The 26285-nt window shown below is 46.1% G+C and overlaps 1 protein-coding gene across 3 annotated transcripts in view; it reads right to left on the bottom strand.

The window, feature by feature from the left end:
* ifih1 (interferon induced with helicase C domain 1) overlaps positions 1-25053 on the bottom strand; it is a 184110-nt gene extending 159057 nt beyond the window's left edge. For all 3 annotated transcript variants that reach the window (XM_085986418.1, XM_085986419.1, XM_085986420.1), the window contains exon 1: positions 24078-25053. In XM_085986418.1, the coding sequence (XP_085842544.1) occupies positions 24078-24539 (462 nt within the window). In that variant the 5' untranslated portion in view covers positions 24540-25053. The remainder of the gene's footprint in view (positions 1-24077) is intronic.
* Positions 25054-26285: the final 1232 nt, after the last annotated feature.

Below are 26285 nucleotides of genomic sequence, written 5' to 3'. Positions count from 1 at the left end.
ACCTGTTGTAACTTTAGCAAAGTACTGCAGATGCTGGAAATCCGAAATAACAACAGAAAATGCTGGAAAAACTCAGCAGGTCAGGCAACATCCGTGGAGAGAAATTTGAGTTGACGTTTCGGGTCGAAACCCTTTTTCAAAACTGGAAAGAAAATAGATCGAAGGCAGGGCTGCGATCGAACAAAAGAAGTAAAAGAGACAATAAAAGGTATTCGAAACCAGACGAGATGGTAATAGGCCGGTGGAGACAAAAGGCAGCTGAGATTAGGTGTGAAGTGTACTGGCAGGTAAGAGACAGCTGCCAGGTGGTCAAGAGAAACAAAAGGAAAGGGGGGGGGGAAAAGGAAAACCCAAAACAAAGGAGTGGAAAAAATTATAAGTAAGAAAGTAATAGGGGCCGAGGTTATGATCTGAAATTGTTGAACTCGACATCGAGTCCGGAAGGCTGCAAAGTGCCTAATCGGAAGATGAGGTGCTGTTCCTCGAGTTTACGTTGAGCTTCCGTGGAACAATACAAGAGGCCAAGGACGGTGAGGTCCGAGTGGGAATGGAGCGGTGAATTAAAATGACAGGCGACCGGAAGCTCGGGGTCACCCTTACGGACTGAACGGAGGTGTTCCGCAAAGTGGTCACCCAATCTGCGTTTGGTCTCCCCAATGTAGAGGAGACTGCATCGTGAGCAGCGAATACAGTATACTTACTAGATTGCAAGAAGTACAAGTAAATCGCTGTTTCACCTGGAAGGGGTGTTTGGGGCCCTGGACAGTGGGAAAAACAGCCCTTCCCCTTCGCCTAACACCTTGCCGTGCAAGCGCAGGAGATGTAACACCTGCCCCTATACCTCCCCCCTTCCCACTGTCCAGGGCCCCAAACACCCCTTCCCGGTGAAACAGCGATTTACTTGTACTTCTTGCAATCTAGTATACTGTATTTGCTGCTCACGATGCGGTCTCCTCTACATTGGGGAGACCAAACGCAGATTGGGTGACCGCTTTGCGGAACACCTCCGTTCAGTCCGTAAGGGTGACCCCGAGCTTCCGGTCGCCTGTCATTTTAATTCACCGCTCCATTCCCACTCGGACCTCGCCGTCCTTGGCCTCTTGTATTGTTCCACGGAAGCTCAACGTAAACTCGAGGAACAGCACCTCATCTTCCGATTAGGCACTTTGCAGCCTTCCGGACTCAATGTCGAGTTCAACAATTTCAGATCATAACCTCGGCCCCTCTTACTTTTTTACTTATAATTTTTCCCACCCCTTTGTTTTGGGTCTTCCTTTCCCCCCCCCCCCCCCCTTCCTTTTGTTTCTCTTGCCCACCTGGCAGCTGTCTCTTACCTGCCAGTACACTTCACACCTAATCTCAGCTGCCTTTTGTCTCCACTGGCCTATTACCATCTCGTCTGGTTTCGAATACCTTTTATTGTCTCTTTTACTTCTTTTGTTCGATCGCAGCCCTGCCTTCGATCTATTTTCTTTTCTTTCCAGTTTTGAAAAAGGGTTTCGACCCGAAACGTCAACTCAAATTTCTCTCCACGGATGTTGCCTGACCTGCTGAGTTTTTCCAGCATTTTCTGTTGTTATTCCTGTTGTAACTTTGTTGTGTTGTGTTCTATAAACTTCAAAAAGTGTATTACAAATAGAGAGACTTTCCTCATACTAATGTTAGTATAATTTGAAAAGGAAAGGTTGAATTTTGAAGCCAACTAATTATCTCTCCTATCCTGCTATGTTCTAATAGCATACACCTGTGAGAAAGAACTTCTCATTTTTAGCACCTGTTAAACAGAGAGAAGAAAAGGCAGACAAAGTGTATTACTCATTCTATTTTGATTTGCATTTTTCCAAATGAACAAAGTCTATTTAAGGGGAAAGAAAATAGGAAGAGAGGGTAGGAGGAAGATAGAGAAACTGGTCTGACAGTGAGGATGCCTCTGGCCTCTTGCCATCTACCCTTGGTGGGGTAAGTGGGAGTATTTTTTACATGGAATTTACAGCACAGAATTTACATTTGGCCCACCTGGTCTCTGCCGGTATTTATGCTCCACACGAGCCTCCTCCCACTTTACTTCATCTCACCTTATCAACATATCATTATATTCCTTTCTCTCTAGCTTCCTCTTAAATGCATCAATGCTAATTCAATGTGGTAGCGAATTGCATATTCTCACCACTCTTGGAGTAAAGAAGTTTTTCCTGAATTCCTTAGTGGATCTTCCATCCAGACCCAGAATTGGCAAGGTGAATTCAAAGTGATAATTTCCTTGGTGAGTGAAGATGAACCATACCAGCCCCACCCACACAACCCTGTGGGTAAAGACTGCTAAAATGGAATATGTGAAGTGACTGTTAATCTCAAGTGCAACATCAAGGTCAAGTAAAGAATGGATTGTTGTAGTCAAGTGTGTGTTATTCATGATAGAGGGCTGCGCTGTAGTTAATGGCTTATTCATGATAAGGGGTTGCACTGTGCTTACATATGTATTTCATTTTAAAGGGTGCACTGTGGGAATGTATGAGTTATTCATGATGTGAGCAAAGCAGCTATATGTGTTATTCATGTTAAGGGGTTCCAATAGCATTCTGATACATATGAAAAAGGAGGCCCAACAGTGCTCATCTATCCATTAGATGGTGCCACCTTGTTCACGGGTCTCTTCAACCAATATGAAGTGCCAGAGGACACAATGGGAGTGAGGGTGTGACGGAAAGTGCGTGCTTGGAGTGGGACTGAAGCTGCTGAGGGCCATATTTTGCCCCTAAATCCTACCCGAAATGCAGCCTGCAGCCATTGGTGGCTTCCTACCCCATTACACACCTCTCTCCAAAAAGGAAAAAAGACCAAGAAGGAAGCAAAAAGGAAAGTTAGAGAAAGAGAACCAGAAGAGAAAATAAAGATAGAGGCAGAAGAGAAGGAACAGAGAAACAGCAACATTAAGACAACAAAGGGATCATATTCAATAGCAAAATACTGCAGATGCTGGAAATCTGAACCAACAACAGAAAATGCTGGAAACACTCAGCAGGTCAGGCAGCATCATGGAGAGAGAAAAACAGAGTTAACATTTCAGGTTGATGACTCTTCGTCAGAACTGAGACCATATTCTCAGAAAAGAGACCATATTCTCTTGACTGATCACGTGCAACGCCACGATAGACTGACTGGTAAATGCAAGTTTTTTTTTAGCAATTAAATAAAAAACTCAATGGTATGCCATGGAATAGAGAATTTAACCCACAATTGTGAAGCCCCAAAAAATGGCATATGCAATGCTTATGAACCATCTGGCAGCCAGTATGCCTAATCTTACTCAGCATACATGGGATAAAGACAGTAGAGAGAAAGGATCTCAGCTCTGAAAATCAAGAAGAATCAGTTTGGGCGGAGCTAAGAAAGAGCAAGGGGTAGAAAACATTGGTGGGAGTTGTTTATAGGCCCCCAAACAGTAGATGTAATGTAGGGCAGTGTACAAATCAGGTAATTAGAGGCGCATGTAACAGTAATCATGGGGGACTTTAATCTACATATAACCAAATTTGCAGTAATACTGGGGAGGACGAATTCATGGAATGTATACAAGATAGGTTTCTAGATCAGTATGTTCAGGAACCAACTAGGGAACAGGCTATTTTAGATCTAGTATTGTGCAACAAGAAAGGGTTAATTAATAACTTTGTAGTAAAGGGGCCCTTAGGGAAGAGTGATCATAATATGATAGAATTTTATATTAAGTTTGAAAGTGATTTAGTTAAATCCAAAACTAGGGTCTTAAATCTAAACAAAGCAAACTACGTAGGTATGAAGGGCAAGTTGGCTGAGGCAGATTGGGAGACTACATTAAAAGGTATGACGGTAGACAAGCAATGGCTAGCATTTAAATTTACATCATAAATTACAACAAATATACATTCCTTTAAGGCACAAAAATCCCACAGGAAAAGTGATCCAACCGTGGCTAACCAGAGAAGTTAAAGATAGTATTAGATCAAAGGAAGAGGCATATAATGTTGCCAAAAAGAGCAGTAATCCTGAGGACTGGGAGGATTTTAGAATTCAGCAAAGGAGGACCAAGAAATTGATAAAGAAAGGAAAAATAGAATGAGAGTAAACTAGTGAGAGACATAAAAACAGACTTATATAGGTAAAAGCTTATATAGGTATGTATGTAAAAAGGGAAAGATTAGCGAAAGTAAATGTGGGTCCCTTACAGGCTGAGACAGGAGAAATTATATTGGGGAATAAGGAAATGGGAGAGAAATTAAACAAATACTTTGTGTCTGTCTTCATGGAAGAAGACGCAAAAAACCTCGCAGAAATAGTGGAGAACCAAGGGAATGAGGAACTGAATGAATTTTGTATTAGTAAAAAAAATAGTACTGGAGAAAATAATGGGACTAAAAGCCGATAAATCCCCTGTACCTGATGGCCAACATCCTCAGGTTTTGAAAGAGGTGGCTATGGAGATAGTGGATGCATTGGTTGTCATCTTCCAAAATTCCAGTGATTCTAGAACGGTTCCCGCAGATTGGAAGGATGCAAATGTAACCCCACTATTTAAGAAAGGAGAGAAAACAGGGAACTACAGACCAGTTAGCCTGACATCAGTAGTAGGGAAAATGCTAGAATCTATTATTAAGGCCATGGTAACAGGGCACTTAGAAAATGATAATAGGATTGGGCAGAGTCAACACGGATTTATGAAAGGGAAATCATGTTTGACGAATCTGTTAGAGTTTTTTGAGGTTGTAACTAGCAGAATAGATAAGGGGGAACCAGTGGATGTGGTGTATTTGGATTTTCAGAAGGCATTCGATAAGGTGCCACACAAGGTTATTAAACAAAATTAGGGCTCATGGGATTGGGGGTAATATACTAGCATGGATTGAGGATTGGTTAACGGACAGAAAACAGAAAGTAGGAATAAACGGGTCATTTTTGGGTTGGCAGGCTGTAACTTGTGGGACACTGCAAGGATCAGCGCTTGGGCCTCAGCTATTCAGAATCTATATCAATGATTTGGATGAGGGGGCCAAATGTAATATATCCAAGTTTGCTGATGGTACAAAGCTAGGTGGGAATGTAAGTTGAGGAGGATGCAAAGAGGCTTCAAGGGGATATAGATGGACTAAGTGAGTGGGCAAGAATATGGCAAATGGAATATAATGTGGAGAAATGTGAAGTTATCCACTTTGGAAGGAAAAATAGAAAAGCAGAGTTTTTTTTAAATGGTGAGTTTGGGAAATGTTGGTGTTCAGAGGGACCTGGGTGTCCTTGTACACGAATCACTGAAAGTTAACATGCAGGTACAGCAAGCAATTAGGAAAGCAAATGGTATGTTGGCCTTTATTACACAAAGTTTTGAGTATAACAGTAAAGATGTCTTACTGCAATTATATAGGGCCCTGGTTAGGCCACACCTGGAGTATTGTATACAGTTTTGGTCTCCTTACTTAAGGAAGGATATACTTTCCATAGGGGGAATGCAACAAAGGTTCACCAGACTGATTCCTGGGATGGGGGGATTGTCCTATGAGGAGAGGTTGAGTAGACTAGGCCTATATTCTCTAGAGCTTAGAAGAATGAGAGGTGATCTCATTGAAACATACAAAATTCTTACAGGGCTTGACAGGGTAGATGCAGGGAGGAAGTTTCCACTGGCTGGGGAGTCTAGAACCAGGGGTCACAGTCTCAGAATAAGGGGTCGGCCATTTAGGACTGAGATGAGGAGACATTTTTTCACTCAAGAGGATGGTGATTCTTTGGAATTCTCTACACCAAAAGACTGTGGAGGCTCAGTCGTTGAGTATATTAAAAACAGAGAGCGATAGATTTTTGGACATTAGGAAAACAAGGGATATGGGGTAATGCAGGAAAGTGGAATTGAGGTAGAAGATCAGCCATGATCTTATTGAATGGCGGAGCAGGCTCGAGGGTTCAAAAGGCCTACTCCTGCTCCTATTTCTTTTATTCTTATGTACATGGGTCCCAGATTTGGCAGGAACCCGGTGCTAATTAAGCACCAGTATCTTTTTGGCATCCATGAAGTGGTATCCTAATAAACAAGGCAACAAGATGGCATAGCTCAGTCACTACCTGTGCAATGAAGCAGTGTAAACAGGTTTTCTCTGACATACCCAGTTAGGAGTGACAGAGTCTATAAATACATATCTTTGGATATTGACAGGAGGGTGCCTAACATGAGGTCCACCAGGCCTGGAAGGAGGTGGCAGAGGTGGTCAGCTCCAGAAGCATCACCTCCAGAAGCATGACCTCTAGGATCTGGAATCAATGTCATAAAAGGTTCAATTACCTCACTAGAGTAGTAAGGGTGAGTACAGATCTGCACTCTTCATTTGTGTCAGTAACACCTGCCAACAGTATAAAAAGGTAAGCTCGAGCGTGGGGAGGCCTCAGTGCGGCAGCGGCGGGAACTCGAGCGGCGGCAGTATAAAAAGGTAAGCCTGAGCGTGGGTAGGCCTCAGTGCGGCAGTGGCAGGAACTCGAGCGGCGGCAGTATAAAAAGGTAAGCCCGAGCGTGGGTAGGCTTACCAATCTCCAATCTCAGAGGGAGAGAAGTAAAAAGTAATCGAGGTGTGACGTCACCACAAAGCAGGTAAGTGATTGGTTGGAAGTATTTCTCTCTTTTTTTAAAACTTTAACTCTGTGGTTTATAGTTTTTAAGGTCTCTGTGGTGTAGCGGGACAGTTTGTAAACCAGGGCCCTTAAATATATCATTTAAAAATAATAATAATAAATTTAATTAATTACATAGAATGGCAGAGCAGGTGATGTGTTACTGCTGCAATATGTGGGAGCTGGTGGACACCATTGATGTTCACAGTGATCACATTTGCAGTAAGTGTTGGCTGCTCGAGGAACTCCGGCTCCGTGTTGATGAGCTGGAGTCCGAGCTTCAAACACTGCGACACATCAGGGAGGGGGAGAGTTACCTGGACTCTGTTCCAGGAAGTAGTCACACCAATTAGATTAACTAATTCAGATGTAGTCCGTGATCAGGGACAGGAGGGTTTGACTATGAGTGAGGCAGGTACGGGAATACAGGAGGTAGTGTTGGAGGAGCCACAGCCCTTGCTCTTGTCCAACAGGTTCGAGGCTCTTACTCCCTGTGGGGACGGGAGCGGGGACTGCAGGGAGGATGAGCAACCTAGCCACAGCACCGTGGAACGAGGGGCCATTCAAGTGGGGGGAGTAAAAAGAAATGTTGTAGTGGTTGGGGATAGTATCATTAGGGGGATAGGGTTCTTTGCAGCCGAGAGCGAGAGTCCCGAAGGCTATGTTGCCTGCCCGGTGCCAGGGTTAAGGACATCTCCTCTGGGCTGGAGAGAAACTTGGAGTGGGAGGGGGAGGTTCCAGTTGTCGTGGTCCATGTTGGTACCAATGACATAGATAGGACAAGGAAAGAGGTTCTGCTGAGGGAGTATGAGCAGCTAGGGGCCAAATTAAAAAACAGAACCACGAGGATAATAATCTCTGGATTACTACCTGAGCCACAAGCAAATTTGGCTAGGGTAAATAAAATCAGAGAGTTAAATGCGTGGCTCAAAGATTGGTGTGTGAGAAATGGGTTTTGCTTCTTGGGACACTGGCACCAGTACTGGGACAGGAGGGAGCTGTTCCGTTGGGACGGACTTCACTTGGCCAGTGCTGGGACTAGAATCCTGGCGAATCGAATAACTAGGGCTGTAGAGAGGGCTTTAAACTAATTAGTGGGGGGGGGGGTTTCAAGAGAGCAAAAAATAAAAATGTCAGCGGAAAAGGCAATAGAGCAAGGTAGCAGTGGGGGAATTAAAAACCAGAGCGTGTCAGGAAGGGACAGAATGTATAAAGATAAAGGTAAAGTAGTAAAGGGGGTAAAAGCAGGAATAAATTGTCACAAAACATATTTAAAATTTCTTCATCTGAACGCACGCAGCATTCGTAACAAAATAGACGAGTTAACGGTACAAATAACTACACATGGGTATGATCTGGTGGCCATTACAGAAACATGGCTGCAAGGTGACCATGACTGGGAACTAAACATCCAGGGGTATTTGACAATTAAGAAGGACAGACAGGAAGGAAAGGGAGGTGGGGTGGCTATGATAATCAAGGATGGAATCACTGCAATAGTGAGAAATGATATTGGGTCAAAGGATCAGGATAGTGAAACAGTTTGGGTGGAGATAAGGAATAATAAGGGGAAAAAGTCACTAGTGGGCGTAGCCTATAGGCCTCCTAACAGTTGCAACTCTGTTGGTCGGAGTATAAATCAGGAAATAGTTGGGGCTTGTAATAAGGGAACAGCTATAATCATGGGGGATTTTAACTTTCATATTGACTGGACAAATCAAATTGGGCAGGGCAGCCTTGAGGAAGAGTTCATAGAGTGCATTAGGGACGGGTTCCTTGAGCAGTATGTTACTGAACCAACCAGGGGTCAGGCAATCTTAGATCTGGTCCTGTGTAATGAGACAGGATTAATAAAAAATGTCCTAGTAAAGGATCCCCTTGGAATGAGTGACCATAACATGGTTGAATTCCAAAGTTAATTGGAGGGTGAGAGAGTTGGATCTCAAACCAGCGTACTAAGCTTAAATAAAGGAGACTATGAAGGTATGAGAGCAGAGTTGACTAAAGTGGACTGGGAAAACAGATTAAAGTGTAAGACGGTACATGAGCAGTGGTGTACATTCTAGGAGATATTTCACAACTTTCAAGAAAAATACATTCCACTGAGGAAAAAGGGGCGTAAAAGAAAAGACAGCCATCCGTGGCTAAGTAAAGTTACAAAGGATAGTATCCGACTGAAAACAAGGGCATATAAAGTAGCCAAATCTAGTGGGAGGATGGAAGATTGGGAAGCTTTTAAAAGCCAGCAAAGAATAACTAAAAGATTAATTAAGAAAGGGAAGCTAGATTATGAAAGTAAACTAGCTAAAAATATAAAAACAGATAGCAAAAGTTTCTAGTTATATAAAAAGAAAAAGGGTGGCTAAAGTGAATGTTGGTCCCTTAGAGGACAGGACCGGGAAATTAGTGGTGGGGAACATGGAGATGGCAAAAACGCTGAACAAATATTTTGTATCAGTCTTTACAGTAGAGGACACTAAAAATATCCCAACACTGGACAAACAGGGGGCTATAGTGGGGGGGGTGGTGGGGGGAGCTAAACATGATTAAAATCACTAAGGAGGTGGTACTCGGTAAGATAATGGGACTAAAGGCAGATAAATCCCCTGGACCTGATGGCTTATATCCTAGGGTCTTGAGAGAAGTGGCGGTAGGGATTGTGGATGCATTAGTGGTAATTTTCCAAAACTCCCTGGATTCAGGAAAGGTCCCAGCAGATTGGAAAACTGCTAATGTAACGCCCTTATTTAAAAAGGGAAGTAGACAAAAGGCTGGAAACTATAGACCAGTTAGCCTAACATCTGTGGTTGGTAAAATGTTGGAAGTCCATTATTAAGGAAGCAGTAACAGGACATTTGGAGAAGCATAATTTAATTGGACAGAGTTAAAATCAGCATGGTTTTATGAAGGGGAAGTCATGTTTGACAAATTTGCTCAAATTCTTTGAGGACGTAACAAACAGGGTAGATAAAGGGGAACCAGTGGATGTGGTGTATCTGGACTTCCAAAAGGCATTTGACAAGGTGCCACACAAAAGATTACTGCACAAGATAAAAAATCACAGGATTGGGGGTAATATACTGGCATGGGTGGAAGATTGGCTATCTGACAGAAAACAGAGAGTTGGGATAAATGGTTCATTCTCGGGTTGGCAATCAGTGACTAGTGGTGTTCCGCAGGGGTCAGTGCTGGGACCCCAGCTCTTTACAATCTATATTAACGATTTGGAGGAAGGGACCGAGTGCAACGTATCCAAGTTTGTCGACGATACAAAGATGGGAGGGAAAGCAGTGAGTGAGGAGGACATAAAAAACCTGCAAAAGGACATAGACAGGCTAAGTGAGTGGGCAGAAATTTGGCAGATGAAATATAATGTTGGAAAGTGTGAGGTTATGCACTTTGGCAGAAAAAAATCAAAGAGCAAGTTATTATCTAAATGGAGAGAAACTGCAAAGTGCTACAGTACAAAGGGATCTGGGGATCCTGGTGCATGAAACACAGAAGGTTAGTATGCAGGTGCAGCAGGTGATCAGGAAGGCCAATGGAATCTTGGCTTTTATTGCAAGGGGGATGGAGTATAAAAGCAGGGAAGTCTTGCTTCAGTTATACAGGGTATTGGTGAGGCCACACCTGGAATACTGCGTACAGTTTTGGTTTCCATATTTAAGAAAAGATATACTTGCTCTCGAGGCAGTTCAGAGAAGGTTCACTTGGTTGATTCCGGAGATGTGGGGGAGTTGACTTATGAGGAAAGGTTGAGTAGGTTGGGCCTCTACTCATTGGAGTTCAGAAGAATGAGAGGCGATCTTATAGAAACATATAAGATTGTGAGGGGGCTTGATCGGGTGGATGCGGTGAGAATGTTTCCACTGATGGGTGAGACTAGAACTAGGGGGCATAATCTTAGAATAAGGGGCTGCCCTTTCAAAACTGAGATGAGGAGAAACTTCTTCACTCAGAGGGTGGTAAATCTATGGAATTTGCTACCTCAGAGAGCTGTGGAAGCTGCAACATTAAATAAATTTAAAACGGAGATAGACAGTTTCCTAGCTGATAAGGCAATTAGGGGTTACAGGGAGCGGGCAGGGAAGTGGACATGAGTCTAGGTTCGGATCAGCCATGATCCTATTGAATGGCGGAGCAGGCCCGAGGGGCCGTATGGCCTACTCCTGCTTCTTATGTTCATATGTAACAGTACTTCCCACCCCCTCCCCCAGCACTATGATCTATTCCCTCCCCTCCATCACTTCGCTCACCACCCAGCACAAGGGCACATGTCTCATTCCCATTACAAACACACACTCTCCTCTTCCTTGCTGTCTTAACAGCAGCCACTAGCAACATTCTCTTCCTACTTAACAGCCTTGGCAGAATCAGCAACTTCTCTCATTGGTTATTCCTCACTTCACACTCCACACACGTGCTTTCCATGGAACACCTCCCCATTCTGCTTGAATCTTGCTGCTTCTCCCTCTCAGCACGTGTACAACAACCAGAAGCCCCATAAATTTGCATTCTCCTTTGCTGGAGATGATTACTAACTCTTCCCCTCTCTTTCTGCAAGATAAAAGGGCATACTAGAAAATCTCGATTTACCGGCACCTAAATAACCGGAACCCTCTGTTAACCAGCAAAATTCAGGAGTAGGTTCAGTAAGTTTTACTTCGTATTAGTGGCCATTCCTGGATCTGTGGCTGTGTAACAGGGTTCCTGCACGTGTTGCTAAGCAACAGGGGTGCTTGGTCTGTGGCCGGGGTTCCTGCACCTGTTGCTAAGCAACAGGGAAGCCTGGATTTGTTGCTGTGTACGGAGCTCTCGTACCTTTTAACTATACCTCTCTGTAATCCGGACTTTTTGATAAACCGGCATCACGCCAGTCCCGTCAGTGCCGGATAAAAAAGTTTCCTGTACAACACGAGGGAGAGGGGCATGGGCAGGGGGAGGATCAACCAACATCATGAAACACTCCGAGCCGGAGCAGTAAGCACTGGAAATTAGTGGCCCTCCAGAGTTGTCAGAATAGGAGATTCCGAGTCCGAGAACTGCTCTGAACAGGATCTCTTACTATTACTTGCACAGCTTCATGTACCTCATCAGCCTACTCTCAATCATCAGCAAAGTGATGGAAGGTGTCGTCGACAGTACTATCAAGCAGCACTTACTCAACAATAACCTGCTCACTGATGCCCAGTTTGGGTTCCGCCAGGACCACTCGGTTCCCGACCTCATTACAGCCTTGGTCCAAACATGCACAAAAGGGCTGAATTCTAGAGAGGAGGTGAAAGTGACTGCCCTTTGACATCAAGGCAGCATTTGACCGAGTGTGGCACCAAGGAACCCGAGTAAAATTGAAGTCAATGGGAATCGGGGGGAAACTCTCCACTGGCTGGAGTCATACCTAACACAAAGAAAGATAGTTGTGATTGTTGGAGGCCAATCACCTCAGCCCCAGGACATCGCTGCAGGAGTTCCTCAGGGCAGTGTCCTAGGCCCAGCCATCTTCAGCTGCTTCATCAATGACCTTCCCTCCATGATAAAGTCAGAAGTAGAGATGTTCGCTGATGACTGCACAGTGTTCAGTTCCATTTGCAATTCCTCAAATAATGAAACAGTCCACGCCCACAACATTCAGGCTTAGGCTGATAAGTGGCAAGTAACATTCGCACCACACAAATGTGAGGCAATGACCATCTCCAACAAGCGAGAGTCTAACCACTGCCCCTTGACATTCAATGCCATTACCATCGTCGAATCCCCCACCATCAACTTCCTGGGGGTCACCATCGACCTGAAACTTAACTGGACCAGCTACATAAATACAGTGGCTACAAGAGCAGGTCAGAGGCTGGGTATTCTGTGGCGAGTGTCTCACCTCCTGACGCCCCAAAGCCTTTCCAGCACCTACAAGACACAACTCAGGGGTGTGATGGAATACTCTCCACTTACCTGGATGAGTACAACTCCAACAACACTCAAGAGGTTCGCCATTATCCACGACAAAGCAACCCGCTTGACTGGCACCCCATCCACCACCTTAAACATTCACTCCCTCCACCGTGGCTGCACAGTGTACCATCTACAAGATGCGCTGCAGCAACTTCCCAAGGCTTCTTCGACAGCACCTCCCAAACCTGCGACCTCTACCACCTAGAAGGACAAAGGCAGCAGGCGTATGGGAACACCACCACCTCCAAGTTCCCCTCCAAGGTCACATACCATCCTGACTTGAAAGTATGTCGCCGTTCCTTCATCGTCGCTGGGTCAAAATCCTGGAACTCCCTCCCTAACAGCACTGTGGGAGTACCTTCACCACACGGACTGCAGCGGTTCAAGAAGGCCATTCACCACCACCTTCTCAAGAGCAACTAGGGATGGGCAATGGTACGATAGCAAAATACTGCAGATGCTGAAAATCCAAAATAACAACAGAAAATGCTGGAAAAACTCAGCAGGTCAGGCAACATCCGTGGAGAGAAATTTGAGTTGACGTTTCAGGTCGAAACCCTTCTTCAAAACTGGAAAGAAAAGAAAATAGACCGAAGGCAAGGCTGCGATCGAACAAAAGAGAATGAAGAAGAACAAGGTTGAAGAGCCAAACGGAGATCCAATAAATGCTGGCCTTGCCAGTGACACCCACATACCATGAATGAACATATAAAAAAAGGAAAAAAACACAATCAAACAGCTTGACTACATCAAGCTGCATTGTGATGCCACTCATCTGCTACTGTCCAACTTGAGTGCTATCCTAACTCTTGCCCCTTTTATTTTTCCTTTAACCATTTCTCAACAGCCATAGCACGCAAAAGAAGACACCTCAGAGGAGGAGAATCCTTCTGAGGAGGCACCTTCACAAGCACTAGCATAGAGATTGGTATCCCGCTGCATTAGACAGTAAGTTAGAAGAGTTTGTGAGTGGTGATGCACCCAGCACTAGTGAGCAGCAGCAGATACTGGTGGCAGGGACAGCCCAGAAGACAACCTGCCAGAGGGTGAGGTTGTCTCCTAGCTCTGCTGAGGAAGAGAGATATGAGAAGTTCAGGGTCCAGTTAGGTAAAGAAAACGGCTTGCCTCACATAAGCAGTTTTATCAGGTATTAGCAGGTCTGCCAAGGAGTTTCACTACCATGGCTGACAGTATGGAAGAGACTGCTTCCAGCCTGTGTGGTGTCATCTCCCAGGGCACCAGCTCTCTATCTTGGAGAGTGTGTCCACCTCCAGGGATGCTGCAGCCGGGCCTTCATAACAGCAGTCAATGTTGACAGCCTTTGTAGCTTTGGCGGTAGCTCAAATGGCTGCAATGCAGGCTTTGGGCTGCACCTTGGAGAGACAGGTGTCCACGTTGGAGAGATTGGTGCACCACCTTCAATGTCCATCACCAAGAGTGGCTCGGTAGCACCACTACTGACCGAGCTGGCCGAGTCCTGAAGGACATAACTGCCAGTCTGGGCCTGCGACAGGTGATGAGAGAACCAACACGAGGGAAAAACCTACTTGACCTCATTGTCACCAATCTACCTGTCACAGATGCATCTGTCCATGACAGTATTGGTAGCAGTGACCACCACACAGTCATTGTGGAGAAAAAGTCCCATCTTCACACTGAGGACACCCTCCATTGTGCTGTGTGGCATTATCACCATGCTAAATGGGATAGATTCAGAGCAGATCTAGCAGCTCAAAACTGGGCATCCATGAGGCACTGTAGGTCATCAGCAGCAGCAGAATTGTAATCCACAAAATCTGTACCCTCATGGCCCGGCGTATCCCTCACTCTACCATTACCATCAAGCCAGGGGACCAACCCTGGATCAATAAGGAGTGTAGAACAGCATGCCAGGAGCAGCACCAGGCATACATAAAAATGAGGTGCCAACCTGGGGAAGCTGCAACACAGGACTACATGCATGCTAAACAGTGAAAGCAGCATGCTAATAGACAGGGCTAAGCGATCCCACAATCAACGGATCAGATCAAAGCCAGGCAGTCCTGCCACATCCAGTCATGAATGGTGGTGGACCATTAAACAACTAACGGGAGGAGGAGGCTCCATGAATATCCCCATCCTCAATGATGGTGCAGCCCAGCACATTAGTGCAAAAGTCAAGGCTGAAGCGTTTGCAACCATCTTCAGCCAGAGGTGCCGAGTTGATGATCCATATCGGCCTACTCCTGAGGTCCCGACCATCACAGAAGCCAGTCTTCAACCAATTCGATTCACTCCACGTGATATCAAGAAACGTCTGAGCACACTGGATACAGCAAAGGCTATGGGCCCCGACAACATCCCGGCTATCGTGCTGAAGACTTGTGCTCCAGAACTAGTCGCACCTCTAGCCAAGCTGTTCCAGTATAGCTACAACATTGGCATCTATCCGACAATGTGGAAAACTGCCCAGGTATGTCCTGTCCACAAAAAGCGGGACAAATCCAATCCGGCCAATTACCGCCCCATCAGTCTATTCTCAATCATTAGCAAAGTGATGGAAGATTTCTTCGACTATGCTATCAAGCGGCACTTACTCACCAATAACCTACTCACTGATGCCCAGTTTGGGTTCCGCCAAGACCACTCGGCTCCCGACCTCATTACAGTCTTGGTCCAAACATAGGCAAAGTAGCTGAATTCCAGAGGTGAGGTGAGAGTGACTGCCCTTGACGTCAAGGCAGCATTTGACCGAATGTGGCATCAAGGAGCCCTAGTAAAACTGAAGTCAATGAGAATCAGGGGGAAAATGCTCCACTGGCTGGAGGAATACCTAGCACAAAGGAAGATGGTTGTGGTGGTTGAAGGTCAATCATCACAGCCCAGGACATCGTTGCAGGAGTTCCTCAGGACAGTGTCCTAGGCCCAACCATCTTCAGCTGCTTCATCAATGAACTTCCCTCCAACATAAGGTCAGAAATGGGGATGTTCGCTGATGACTGCACAGTGTTCAGCGCCATTCGCAACTCCACAGATAATGAAGCAGTCCATGCCTGCATGCAACAAGACCTGGACGACGTTCAGGCTTGGGCTGATAAGTGGCAGGTAACATTCGTGCCACAGAAGTGCCAGGCAATGACTATCTCCAACAAGCGAAAGTTTAACCACCGCCCCTTGACATTCAATGACATTACCATTGCCGAATCCCCCACCATCAACATCCTGGGGGGGTCAGCATTGACCAGAAACTTAATTGGACCAGCCACATAAATACTGTGGCAACAAGAGCAGGCCAGAGGCTGGGTATTCTGCGGCGAGTGTCTCACCTCCTGACTCCCCAAAGCCTTTCCACCATCTACAGGGCTCAGTGTTGGGAATTGTGCTCCTCAACATTTTCATAAACGATTTGGAAGAGGTGCCTGTAGCTTCATCTCAAAGCTTTCAGATTGCACCAAAATAGTAGAAGTGACTAACATGCTTGAAGATGGGGACAGGCTGCAGGGACACCAAATATTTGGGGAGGTGGGCTGACAATTGACAAATGCTATTTCATGTCGATAGTTATAAAATCATCCACTTAGGAATACCGAATAAGCAGAGGAATTATAGACTTAATGAGAAAATACTGACAAAGATGAATCAGGAAAGTTATCTGGGATCATTCCCTCAAGCAATGTTGGGCTGCTGTCAACAAACAAAACTAGATGTTTATTTGTCTAAAAAAAAAAGAGTATTGTGTAGATTAAAGGCTATCCTGCCAGCATTGGTCAGGCCACAATTGGGGTATTATGAGTAATTCTGGAATCTTCACTACAGGAAGTATGTATCTGAACTGGGAAAAGTACAGTGAAGAGTCAACAACAACAACTTGTATTTATATAGCTTCTTTGATGTAGTAAAACGTCCCAAGACGCTTCACAGGAGCGTTATAAAACAAAATTTGACACCGAGCCACTTAAGGAGCTATTAGGGTAGATGACCAAAAGCTTGGTCAAAGAAGTAGGTTTTAAGGAGCATCTTAAAGGAGGAAAGCGAGGTAGAGATACGGAGAGGTTCAGGGAGGGAATTCCAGAGCTTAGGGCCTTGGCAGCTGAAGGCACGGCCACCAATGGTTGAGCGATTAAAATCAGGGCTGCTCAAGAGAGCAGAATTAGAGGAGCACAGATATCTCAGAGGGTGGTGGGGCTGGAGGAGTTTAGAGAGATAGGGAGGGGCGAGGCCATGGAGAGATTTGAAAACAAGGATGAGAATTTAAAAATTGAGGTGTTGCTTAACCGGGAGCCAATGTAGGTCATTGAGCACAGGGGTTATGGGTGAACAGGACTTGGAGCAAATTAGGACATGGGCAACAGAGTTTTAGATGACCTCAAGTTTACAGAGGGTAGAACTTGGGAGGCCAGCCAGGAGTATGTTGGAATAGTCAAGTCTAGAGGTAACAAAGGCATGGATGAGGGTTTCAGCAGAAGATGACCTGAGGCAAGGGCGGAGTTGGGCAATGTTCTGGATGTGGAAATAGGCGGTCTTGGTGATGCCATGGATATGTAGTCGGTAGCTCATTTCAGAGTCAAATATGACACCAAGGTTGCGAACAGTCTGGTTCAGACTCAAACAGATGCTAGGGAGAGGGATGGAGTCGGAAGCTAGGGAACAGATTTTGTGGCAGGGACCGAAGACAATGGCTTCAGTCTTCCCAATATTTAGTTGGAGGAAATTTCTGCTCGTCCAGTAAGGGTGTCGGACAAGCAGTCTGACAATTTAGAGACAGTGGAGGGGTCGAGAGAAGTGTTAGTGAGGTAGAGCTGGGTATCCTCAGCCTACATATGGAAACTGACTCTATGTTTTCGAATGATGTCGCCGAGGGGCAGCATGTAGATGAGAAATAGGAGGGGGCCAAGGATAGATCCTTGGGGGACACCAGAGGTAACAGTGCGGGAGTGGGAAGAGAAGCCATTGGAGGTGATTCTCTGGCTACGATTAGATAGATAAGAATGGAACCAGGCGAGTGCAGTCCCACCCAGCTCAACAACGGTGGAGAGGCGTTGGAGGAGGAGTGTGTGACCAGCCACGTCAAAGACTGCAGACAGGTCAAGAAGGACAAGGAGGGATAGTTTACCTTTGTCATAGTCACATAGGATGTCATTTGTGACTTTGATAAATGCCATTTCAGTACTGTGGAGGGGCAGAAACCTGATTAGAGAGATTCAAACATGGAGTTCTGGGAAAGATGGGCACGGATTTGAGAAGCGACAACACATTCAAGGACTTTGGAGAGGAAAAGGAGATTGAAGATGGGGCGGTAGTTTGCAAGGACGGGGGGGTCAAGCGTTGGTTTTTAAGGAGGGGTGATGATGGCAGATTTGAAGGAGAGGGGGACAGTACCTGAGGAGAGAGAACTGTTAACAATGTCAGCTAACATGGGAGCCAGGAAAGTAAGTCAGGTGGTCAGCAGTTTAGTGGAAATAGGGTTAAGGGAGCAGGAAGTGGGTCTCACGGCCAAGCTGAGCTTGGAGACGGCATGAGGGGAGATTGGAAAGAAACTGGAGAAAGATGCGAGTTCAGGACTAGGGCAGTTAGGAAAGTTTGGCCTGGTGGGATAGGGGAAGGGAGGGAAGTGACAGAGGCAGCTGATCGGATGGTCTCAATCTTAGTAAGTCACTAGAATGATTAGGGGATTAGAGAATTAAACAGTGGAGAAGACTGAGGAGGATATGATGGAGGTATTCAAATGAATAATGCTCATGGAAAATTTAGGCTGTGTGAAGGATAGTTGATTTTGTGCGGAATAGCAGAACTCAGGGATGTGTGTACAAGTTGAAATGGGGTGAATTCAGGCAGGATGTAAAGAAGCATTACTTAATTGATAGGTTGGTCAATATTTGGAATAGCTTAAAGAGGCAAATAATTTAGGGGCAAATAATTTAGATCTCTTCAAAATCAAATTGGTCAAGTATCTTAAAGAGGAACATACCATTGGTTGCAACTGCTAGAACAGTAGGAAGATAAACATAGGCTGCTAGAAATTTGCCTCCTTTGCACCTCCCATTAGCGCCTCCGGGGGGAGTTAACGGGGTGCTACCAGATTTGCAACCGGGCGCAGCAAGAGTACCTACACCCTCGAAATTCCCGTCGAGATTTGCGGCAGAGGTAACCCCAGCGCCACGATCTCCTGCGCCTGGAGATCATGACATCATCGTGCTGCACATCGCCCCGGACACGAAATTCGGTTCCACCCCCTGCAGCATCCCTGGGGGACAACAACGACAGCTGCAGGAGACATTGTCATGGAGGCCGGTCACTTGGGGAGCGTTATTTAAAGGTGATGATGGTTGCGTGAAAACCAAAAATGTTCTTAATGCCTTATGTCCATTTTTCAGCTTTTTCTTCAGCCACAATCGATCAGCCCTGCACTGTGCTAGAGTGCTTACATAAGAACAATAAGAACATAAATAGGAGCAGGAGTAGGCCAATTTGCCCCTCGAGCCTACTCCACCATTCAATAAGATCATGGCTGATCTGATCCTAACCTCAAATCTACTATCACTCTACATCCCACCCAAACCCATGTGATCTCCTGGGAGAGGCGAAAAACCAGATAAAAAAACCCAACGGCCAATTTGGGAGAAAAAATCTGGGAAATTCCTCTCCGACCCATCTAGGCAATCGAAACTCGTCCAGGAGATCACTCTGTCCCTACATTTTCTACAGTACTTACCTTCCGTAAAAGGTGATCTCCACCCCAGCCAGGAACAGGAATAGAACCATCTCCTGAAATCTAACATATAATTAGAACACAAGAAGTAGGAGCAAAACCAGGTTACACGGCCCCTGGGCTCGCTCCGCTACCCACAGGGCCATGACCGTTCCGAACCTAGACTCATGTCCAATTTCCTGCCCGCTCCCCGTAACCCCCAATTCCCTTTACTTCTAAGAAACGGTCCATTTCTGTTTTAAATTTATTTAATAATGTAGCTTCCACAGCTTTCTGGGGCAGCAAATTCCACAGACCTACTACCCTTTGAGTGAAGAAGTTTCTCCTCATCTCAGTTTTGAAAGAGCAGCCCCTTATTCTAAGATTATGCCCCCTAGTTCTAGTTTCACCCATCATTGGGAACATCCTCACCGCATCCACCCGATCAAGCCCCTTCACAATCTTATATGTTTCAATAAGATCGCTACTCATTGGAGTTCAGAAGAATGAGAGGAGTCCCAGTCTACTCAATCTCTCCTCATATGTCCACCCCCTCATCCCCGGGATTAACCGAGTGAACCTTCTTTGTACTGACTCGAGAGCAAGTATGTCCTTTCTTAAATATGGACACCAAAACTGTGCAGTATTCCAGGTGCGGTCTCACCAATACCTTGTACAACTGCAACAATACCTCCCTGTTTTTATATTCTATCCCCCTAGCAATAAAAGCCAACATTCCATTGGCCTTCTTGATCACTTGCTGCACCTGCATACTAACTTTTTGAGTTTCGTGCACCAGGACCCCCAGATCCCTTTGTACTACAGTACTTTCCAGTTTCTTGCCATTAAGATAATAACTTGCTCTATGATTTTTCCTGCCAAAGTGCATAACCTCACACTTTCCAGTATTGTATTCCATCTGCCAAATCTCTGCCCACTTACTTAGCCTGTCTATGTCCCTTTGCAGGTTTTTTATGTCCTCCTCACTCATTACTTTCCTTCCCATCTTTGTATCATCTGCAAACATTGATATGTTACACTCAGTCCCCTCCTCCAAATCGTTAATATAGATTGTAAAGAGTTGGGGACCCAGCACTGACCCCTGCGGAACACCACTAGTTACTGATTGTCAGTCTGAGAACGAACCATTTATCCCAACTCTCTGCTTTCTGTTAGATAGCCAATCCTCCACCCATGCCAGAATATTACCCCCAATCCCGTGATTTTTTATCTTGAGCAATAATCTTTTGTGTGGCACCTTGTCAAATGCCTTTTGGAAGTCTAAATACACTGCGTCCACTGGTTCCCCTTTATCCACCCTGTATGTTGCTTCCTCAAAGAACTCAAGCAAATTTGTCAAACATGACTTCCCCTTCATAAAACCATGCTGACTTTGTCCTATTAAATCGCGTCGGATCGAGGCTGCCGTCGGCGACGAGGGACCTCGTTTCAATGCAGAGCCTGCAGTGATGGCCCTTCCCTTTAAGGGTGGGAAGGAGCCTCCATTCTCGGCAGCGCTGCCCTCGACAGTGAGTGCAAAAAACAAGGCTGAAGCGTTTGCAATGCTGGGTGTCTGAACACCCCAGACCCTGGGTATACACAGCTAGCTGACTCCTTACATGCAGTGAATAGGGAAAGTTTATATCCTTTCGATGGGGAGTCAGTGACAAAAGGTTATGAATTTAAAATTAAAATTCTCACTAAGAGAGTGAGGAAAAAGGTTAAGAATTTTTTTTACACAGAGGGTTGTTGCAGCATGGAATGCTTTGCCACAGGGGGCAATTGGGGCAAATGACAACTGCATCTTTTAATTGAAAACTGGATAAATATTTGAAGTAGAAGATCCAGGGCTATGGGGAGAGAGCGGGGCAGTGGGAATGGTTTGGGATATGGATCATCTATTTCTGGCTGAAGATGGTTGCAAACGATGATGATCCATATCGGCCTCCTCCGGAGGTCCCCACCATCACAGAAGCCAGTCTTCAGCCAATTCGATTCACTCCACGTGATATCAAGAAATGGCCGAGCACACTGGATACTGCAAAGGCTATGGGCCCCGACAAAATCCCGGCTGTCGTGCTGAAGACTTGTGCTCCAGAACTAGCCGCGCCTCTAACCAAGCTGTTCCAGTACAGCTACAACATTGGCATCTATCCGACAATGTGGAAAACTGCCCAGGTTATGTCCTGTCCACAAAACGCAGGACAAATCCAATCCAGCCAATTACTGCCCCATCAGTCTACTCCCAATCATCAGCTATCAAGCGGCACTTACTTACCAATAACCTGCTCACTGATGCCCAGTTTGGATTCCGTCAGGACCACTCGGCTCCAGACATCATTACAACCTTGGTCCAAACATGGACAAAGGAGCTGAATTCCAGAGTTGAGGAGAGAGTGACTGCCCTTGACATCAAGGCAGCATTTGACCGAGTGTGGCATCAAGGAGCCCTAGTAAAACTGATGTCAATGGGAATCAGGAGGAAAATGCTCCACTGGCTGGAGTCATACCTAGCACAAAGGAAGGTGGTTGTTGGAGGTCAATCATCACAGCCCCAGGACATCGCTGCAGGAGTTCCTCAGGGCAGTGCCCTAGGCCCAACCATCTTCAGCTGCTTCATCAATGACCTTCCCTCCAACATAAGGTCAGAAATGGGGATGTTCGCTGATGACTGCACAGTGTTCAGCGCCATTCGCAACTCCTCAGATAATGAAGCACTCTATGCCCGCATGCAACAAGACCTGGACGACATTTAGGCTTGGGCTGATAAGTGGCAGGTAACATTCACGCCACACAAGTGCCAGGCAATGACTATCTCCAACAAGCGAGAGTCTAACCACCTCCCCTTGACATTCAACGGCATTACCATTGCCGAATCCCCCACCATCAACATCCTGGGGGTCACCATTGACCAGAAACTTAACTGGACCAGCCACATAAATAGTGTGGCAACAAGAACAGGTCAGAGGCTAGGTATTCTGCAGCGAGTGTCTTACCTCCTGACTCCCCAAAGCCTTTCCACCATCTACAAGGCACAAGTCAGGGGTGTGATGGAATACTCTCCTTTCGCCTGGATGAGTGCAGCTCCAGCAACACCCAAGAAGCTCGACACCATTCAGGATAAAGCAGCCCGCTTGAATGGCACCCCATCGACCACCTTAAACATTCACTCCCTCCACCACTGGCGAACCATGGCTGCAGTATGTGCCATCTACAAGATGCACTGCAGCAATTCGCCAAGGCTTCGTCGGCAGCACCTCCCAAACCCACGATCTATACCACCTACAAGGACAAGGGCAGCAGGCGCATGGGAACACCACCACCTCCAAGAACCCCTCTAAGTCACACCCGATCCCAACTTGGACATATATTGCTGTTCCTTCAACGTCACTGAGTCAAAATACTGGAACTCCCTCCCTAACAGCACTGTGGGCGAACCTTCACCACACGGACTGCAGTGGTTCAAGAAGGCAGCTCACCACCACCTTCTCAAGGGCAACTAGGGAAAGGCAATAAATGCTGGCCTTGCTAGCGACGCCCACATCCCATGAATGAATTTTTAAAATCCTTCAGTATCTTTTCATTGAGTTTATACGGATACTTCTTTTCCCTCTCAGGTAATGCATTACCTTACATTTATCCACATTAAATTGCATCTACCACCTGTTTGCTCATTTTGCTAATCTGTCCATGTCTTCCTGTATTCTTTTACAATCCTTCTTGCATCCAATACTTTTGTGTCATCAGCAAATTTCAACATTGTGCCCCCCATATCCATTTGCTCCCTATACCCAAGAACAAGTGGACCTAGCACTGACAAATGGACCCAGCACTGCCATTGTCAAATCCCCCACCATCAACATCCTGGGGTTGCCAATGACCAAAAACTCAAATGAACCAGCCACATAAATGCCATGGCTACTAGAGCAGGTCAGAGGCTGGGTATTTTGCGGCGAGGGGCTCACCTCCTGACTCCCCAAAGTCACCTACAAGGCATAAGTCAGGAATGTGATGAAATACTCTCCACTTGCCTGGATGGGTGCAGCTGCAACAACATTCAACAAGCTCGACACCATCCAGGACAAGGAAGTCCACTTGATCGGCAACCCTTCCTCCACCTTAAACATTCACACCCTCTAGCACCAGCGCACCATGGCTGCAGTGTGTACCATCTACAAGATACACTGCAGCAATTTGCCAAGGCTTCTTCAGCAGCACCTCCCAAACCCATGACCTCCACTACCGAGAAGGACAAGGGCAACAGGTGCATGGGAACACCACCACCTCTAAGTTCTCCACCAAGTCACACCCGATCCCGACTTGGACATATATTGCTGTTCCTGCATCGTTGCTGAGTCAAAATACTGGCACTCTCTATGTAGCAGCAATGTGGGAGTAGCTTCACCACACAGACTGCAGCGGTTCGAGAAGATGGCTCATCACCATATTCTCAATAGGCAACTAGGGAGATGTAATAAATGCCGGCCTTGCTAGCAACGCCCATAACCCGGAATGAACTTTGAAACCGCCCAGGCCACACCGTCTCCAGCTGAGCAACACCCATTCACTTTGGTAGGATAATATTCAACTGCAATGACATCACATGGTTTACAAACAGATTCCTTGGAAACAAGAAACCAAATGACTACAGTCAATCTGACTTTTTTTTGAAACTCCAACACCTAAAATAGGCTTGTTACGAAAGGTCAACAGAAAAAGCTGGAAAAACTCCGGTAACATCCGTGGAGAGAAAATAGAGTCAACGTTTCGGGTCAAACCCTTTGTCAATACCGTTCTACAAATGTGCATGCTTCCGATAAAATAGGACACTCACATTCTGCACGTCGTCTACGGTCAAAATATCATTGGTGTAACAGTGCATGGCCACTTCGCGTGGTTTCAGCTTGTCAATCAAAGTCGGGGACAAGATATTGATGAGCTGCACTTCTAGATCGTTCTGAGCCTCGAGTGATGGGGTTAGCAGGTTAACAGCTTCGGGGTCGATATATTCGGCGGCCTGAGGACAACCCCCTTCCCTCAGGGCGGTGACAAACTCTCGAAACCAGCCCACTGGCGGGGGCTTCAGGTGTATTTTGGAGATCAGCAAGTGGACCGCAGCCCGATTGCCCCTTTGCACCTTCTCGGCGCGGATCTCCTCTATATCGGCCTCTTCCATGAACTTGATGAAGTCCAGCACTGGCTCCACTTGGATGATGGCGACCAGGCGATTGCGGAAACACTCGATCAGTGCCAGCCGCTGCTGCTCCCGGTCCCGCTCCAGATCGCTGGAGCTCATCTTGACCCTCCGGCTCCGGGCACCAATTACCTGTACTTGGATTCGCGGCTTTGAACAGCTCGGTCGCACGACGCTCTTCTGAAAGCAGCTCTGAGCTGTGTTTCCCCTGCGCTCTGCTTTAAAGCGACAAGTTTCAGTTTCGATTCCGTATTGCTGCGCAGTGAAACACCGCTGACGTGCGCAGTGGGGACTTTCAGCAGCTTTATTTTCAGGAGCAACAAACAGGAGATAGCTTGGGAACAGTGCCGCAGTGTAGCCCCGATTTCTGTTTATCAGATGAATTGAACAAATAATTAGATTTCCTCATGCATGTGGGATGTTTACTTTTTAATGGCGAACCATTCCAGGTTTCAAGGTCCAGATGCAGCAACATTCCAGTTCTGACGAAGGGTCAACGACCTGAAACGATAACTCTGTTTCTCTCGCCACGATGCTGCCTGACCTGCTGAGTGTTTCCAGCATGTTCTGTTGTTTTGCAGCAACATTACTGATGTTTGTGCCATTCCCTCATCCCCGTGTATAAGATCTAGTTAAATGTACACATAGGAAGAAAATATAGAAAGAATTAAACTTGTATCTTGTTTTTCGTTGGTATGCTTTCATTCCTCTACCTTTACTTTAATCATATTTATAACCCGTTGTTTACAAGTCACGTTGCTGCTCTTAGCCCTTTACTGTTTCTCTTTTTCTGATTTTTTTCCTTCCTCTTCTGCTGTTCACGTCATGTTCTGGAATATATCTCAAATTCTTTATCTTTACTGCTCCTGTGGAGCATAAATGCAGTTGGGCCTGTTTCTGTGCTGGAGACTCGATGTCAACTGGACCATGATTCTTTTATTTCCTGAGTCCTGATTGTTGCACTTGGTAGAATTAATTTCACAGCTCAACCTCGCTCCCCTCCTCCATGCCCCTGATGGCCAATGCTTGATCCTTTAAAAGTTCTGATATTTTGCAATTCCTGGTCCCCTTCCTCAAAAAGGGAAAGCCAAATCTGGGGAACCAGTGAGTCTAACCTCTGTGGTGGGAAAGATAATGGAAAGGGTTATATAGGGATAAATGAGTATTTCCAGCAAACAGGGCTTATATGGATACCCAACACAGCTTCATAAAATAAAGTTCATGTTTGACAAACCCGATGTAGTCACTTTCAAAAACCGGAACAGTGGATCAAGCAGACTTGGTACATCTCATCTACTTAGATTTCTGTTCTGTATGTACCTTTAAGAGAATAACTGGTCTCAGTCTGCAATACCGGCAGTGACCACCCCTGTATAAAAGGCGCTAGAGAGCCTCTGTTTTGTTAGATTCGTTTATGCCTTTCACCAGTAAAGCTCTGTTTGTTTCTCTCCTGCTAGTCCGTGTCTCAATCATTCACGGACTTAACACTGGCGACGAGGTAGAAAGAACTTACCTGCAACTCAGCAGCGGCTCCGACGACGTTGAAGGTCGGAAAAAAAAAATAGAGTCCATTGAAACTCGAGGAACGGGCGTCGACCGTCAATCATCGGGTTCAAGGCTTTGCAGGAGCGACTTTCCAGAGCCAGGCTGGGTTCCTCGGTCTGTGGTTTCCCAGCTAATCGGGCTGGTGGCAGGTAGTGCTCTGATCCTTCCTGGGCTGCAACGGGGCCGGGCAGCGAGTCGGGAAGCAAGAAGAGAGAGAGAGGGTGGAGCATACAGGGCGCGGCCAGTGTTTCGAAGCTGGGCAGCGTTCGGACCTCAGAAGAGGGAGGGAAGTGTTCCAGAGGG

Source organism: Somniosus microcephalus, chromosome 4 (assembly GCF_052327205.1).
Source record: "Somniosus microcephalus isolate GS21.2 chromosome 4, FLI_Smic_1.0, whole genome shotgun sequence".
NCBI classification, from domain to species: Eukaryota; Metazoa; Chordata; class Chondrichthyes; order Squaliformes; family Somniosidae; genus Somniosus; species Somniosus microcephalus.
The sequence above is the reverse complement of the archived record's forward strand: the minus strand, read 5'-3'. Positions and strand labels throughout refer to the sequence as shown.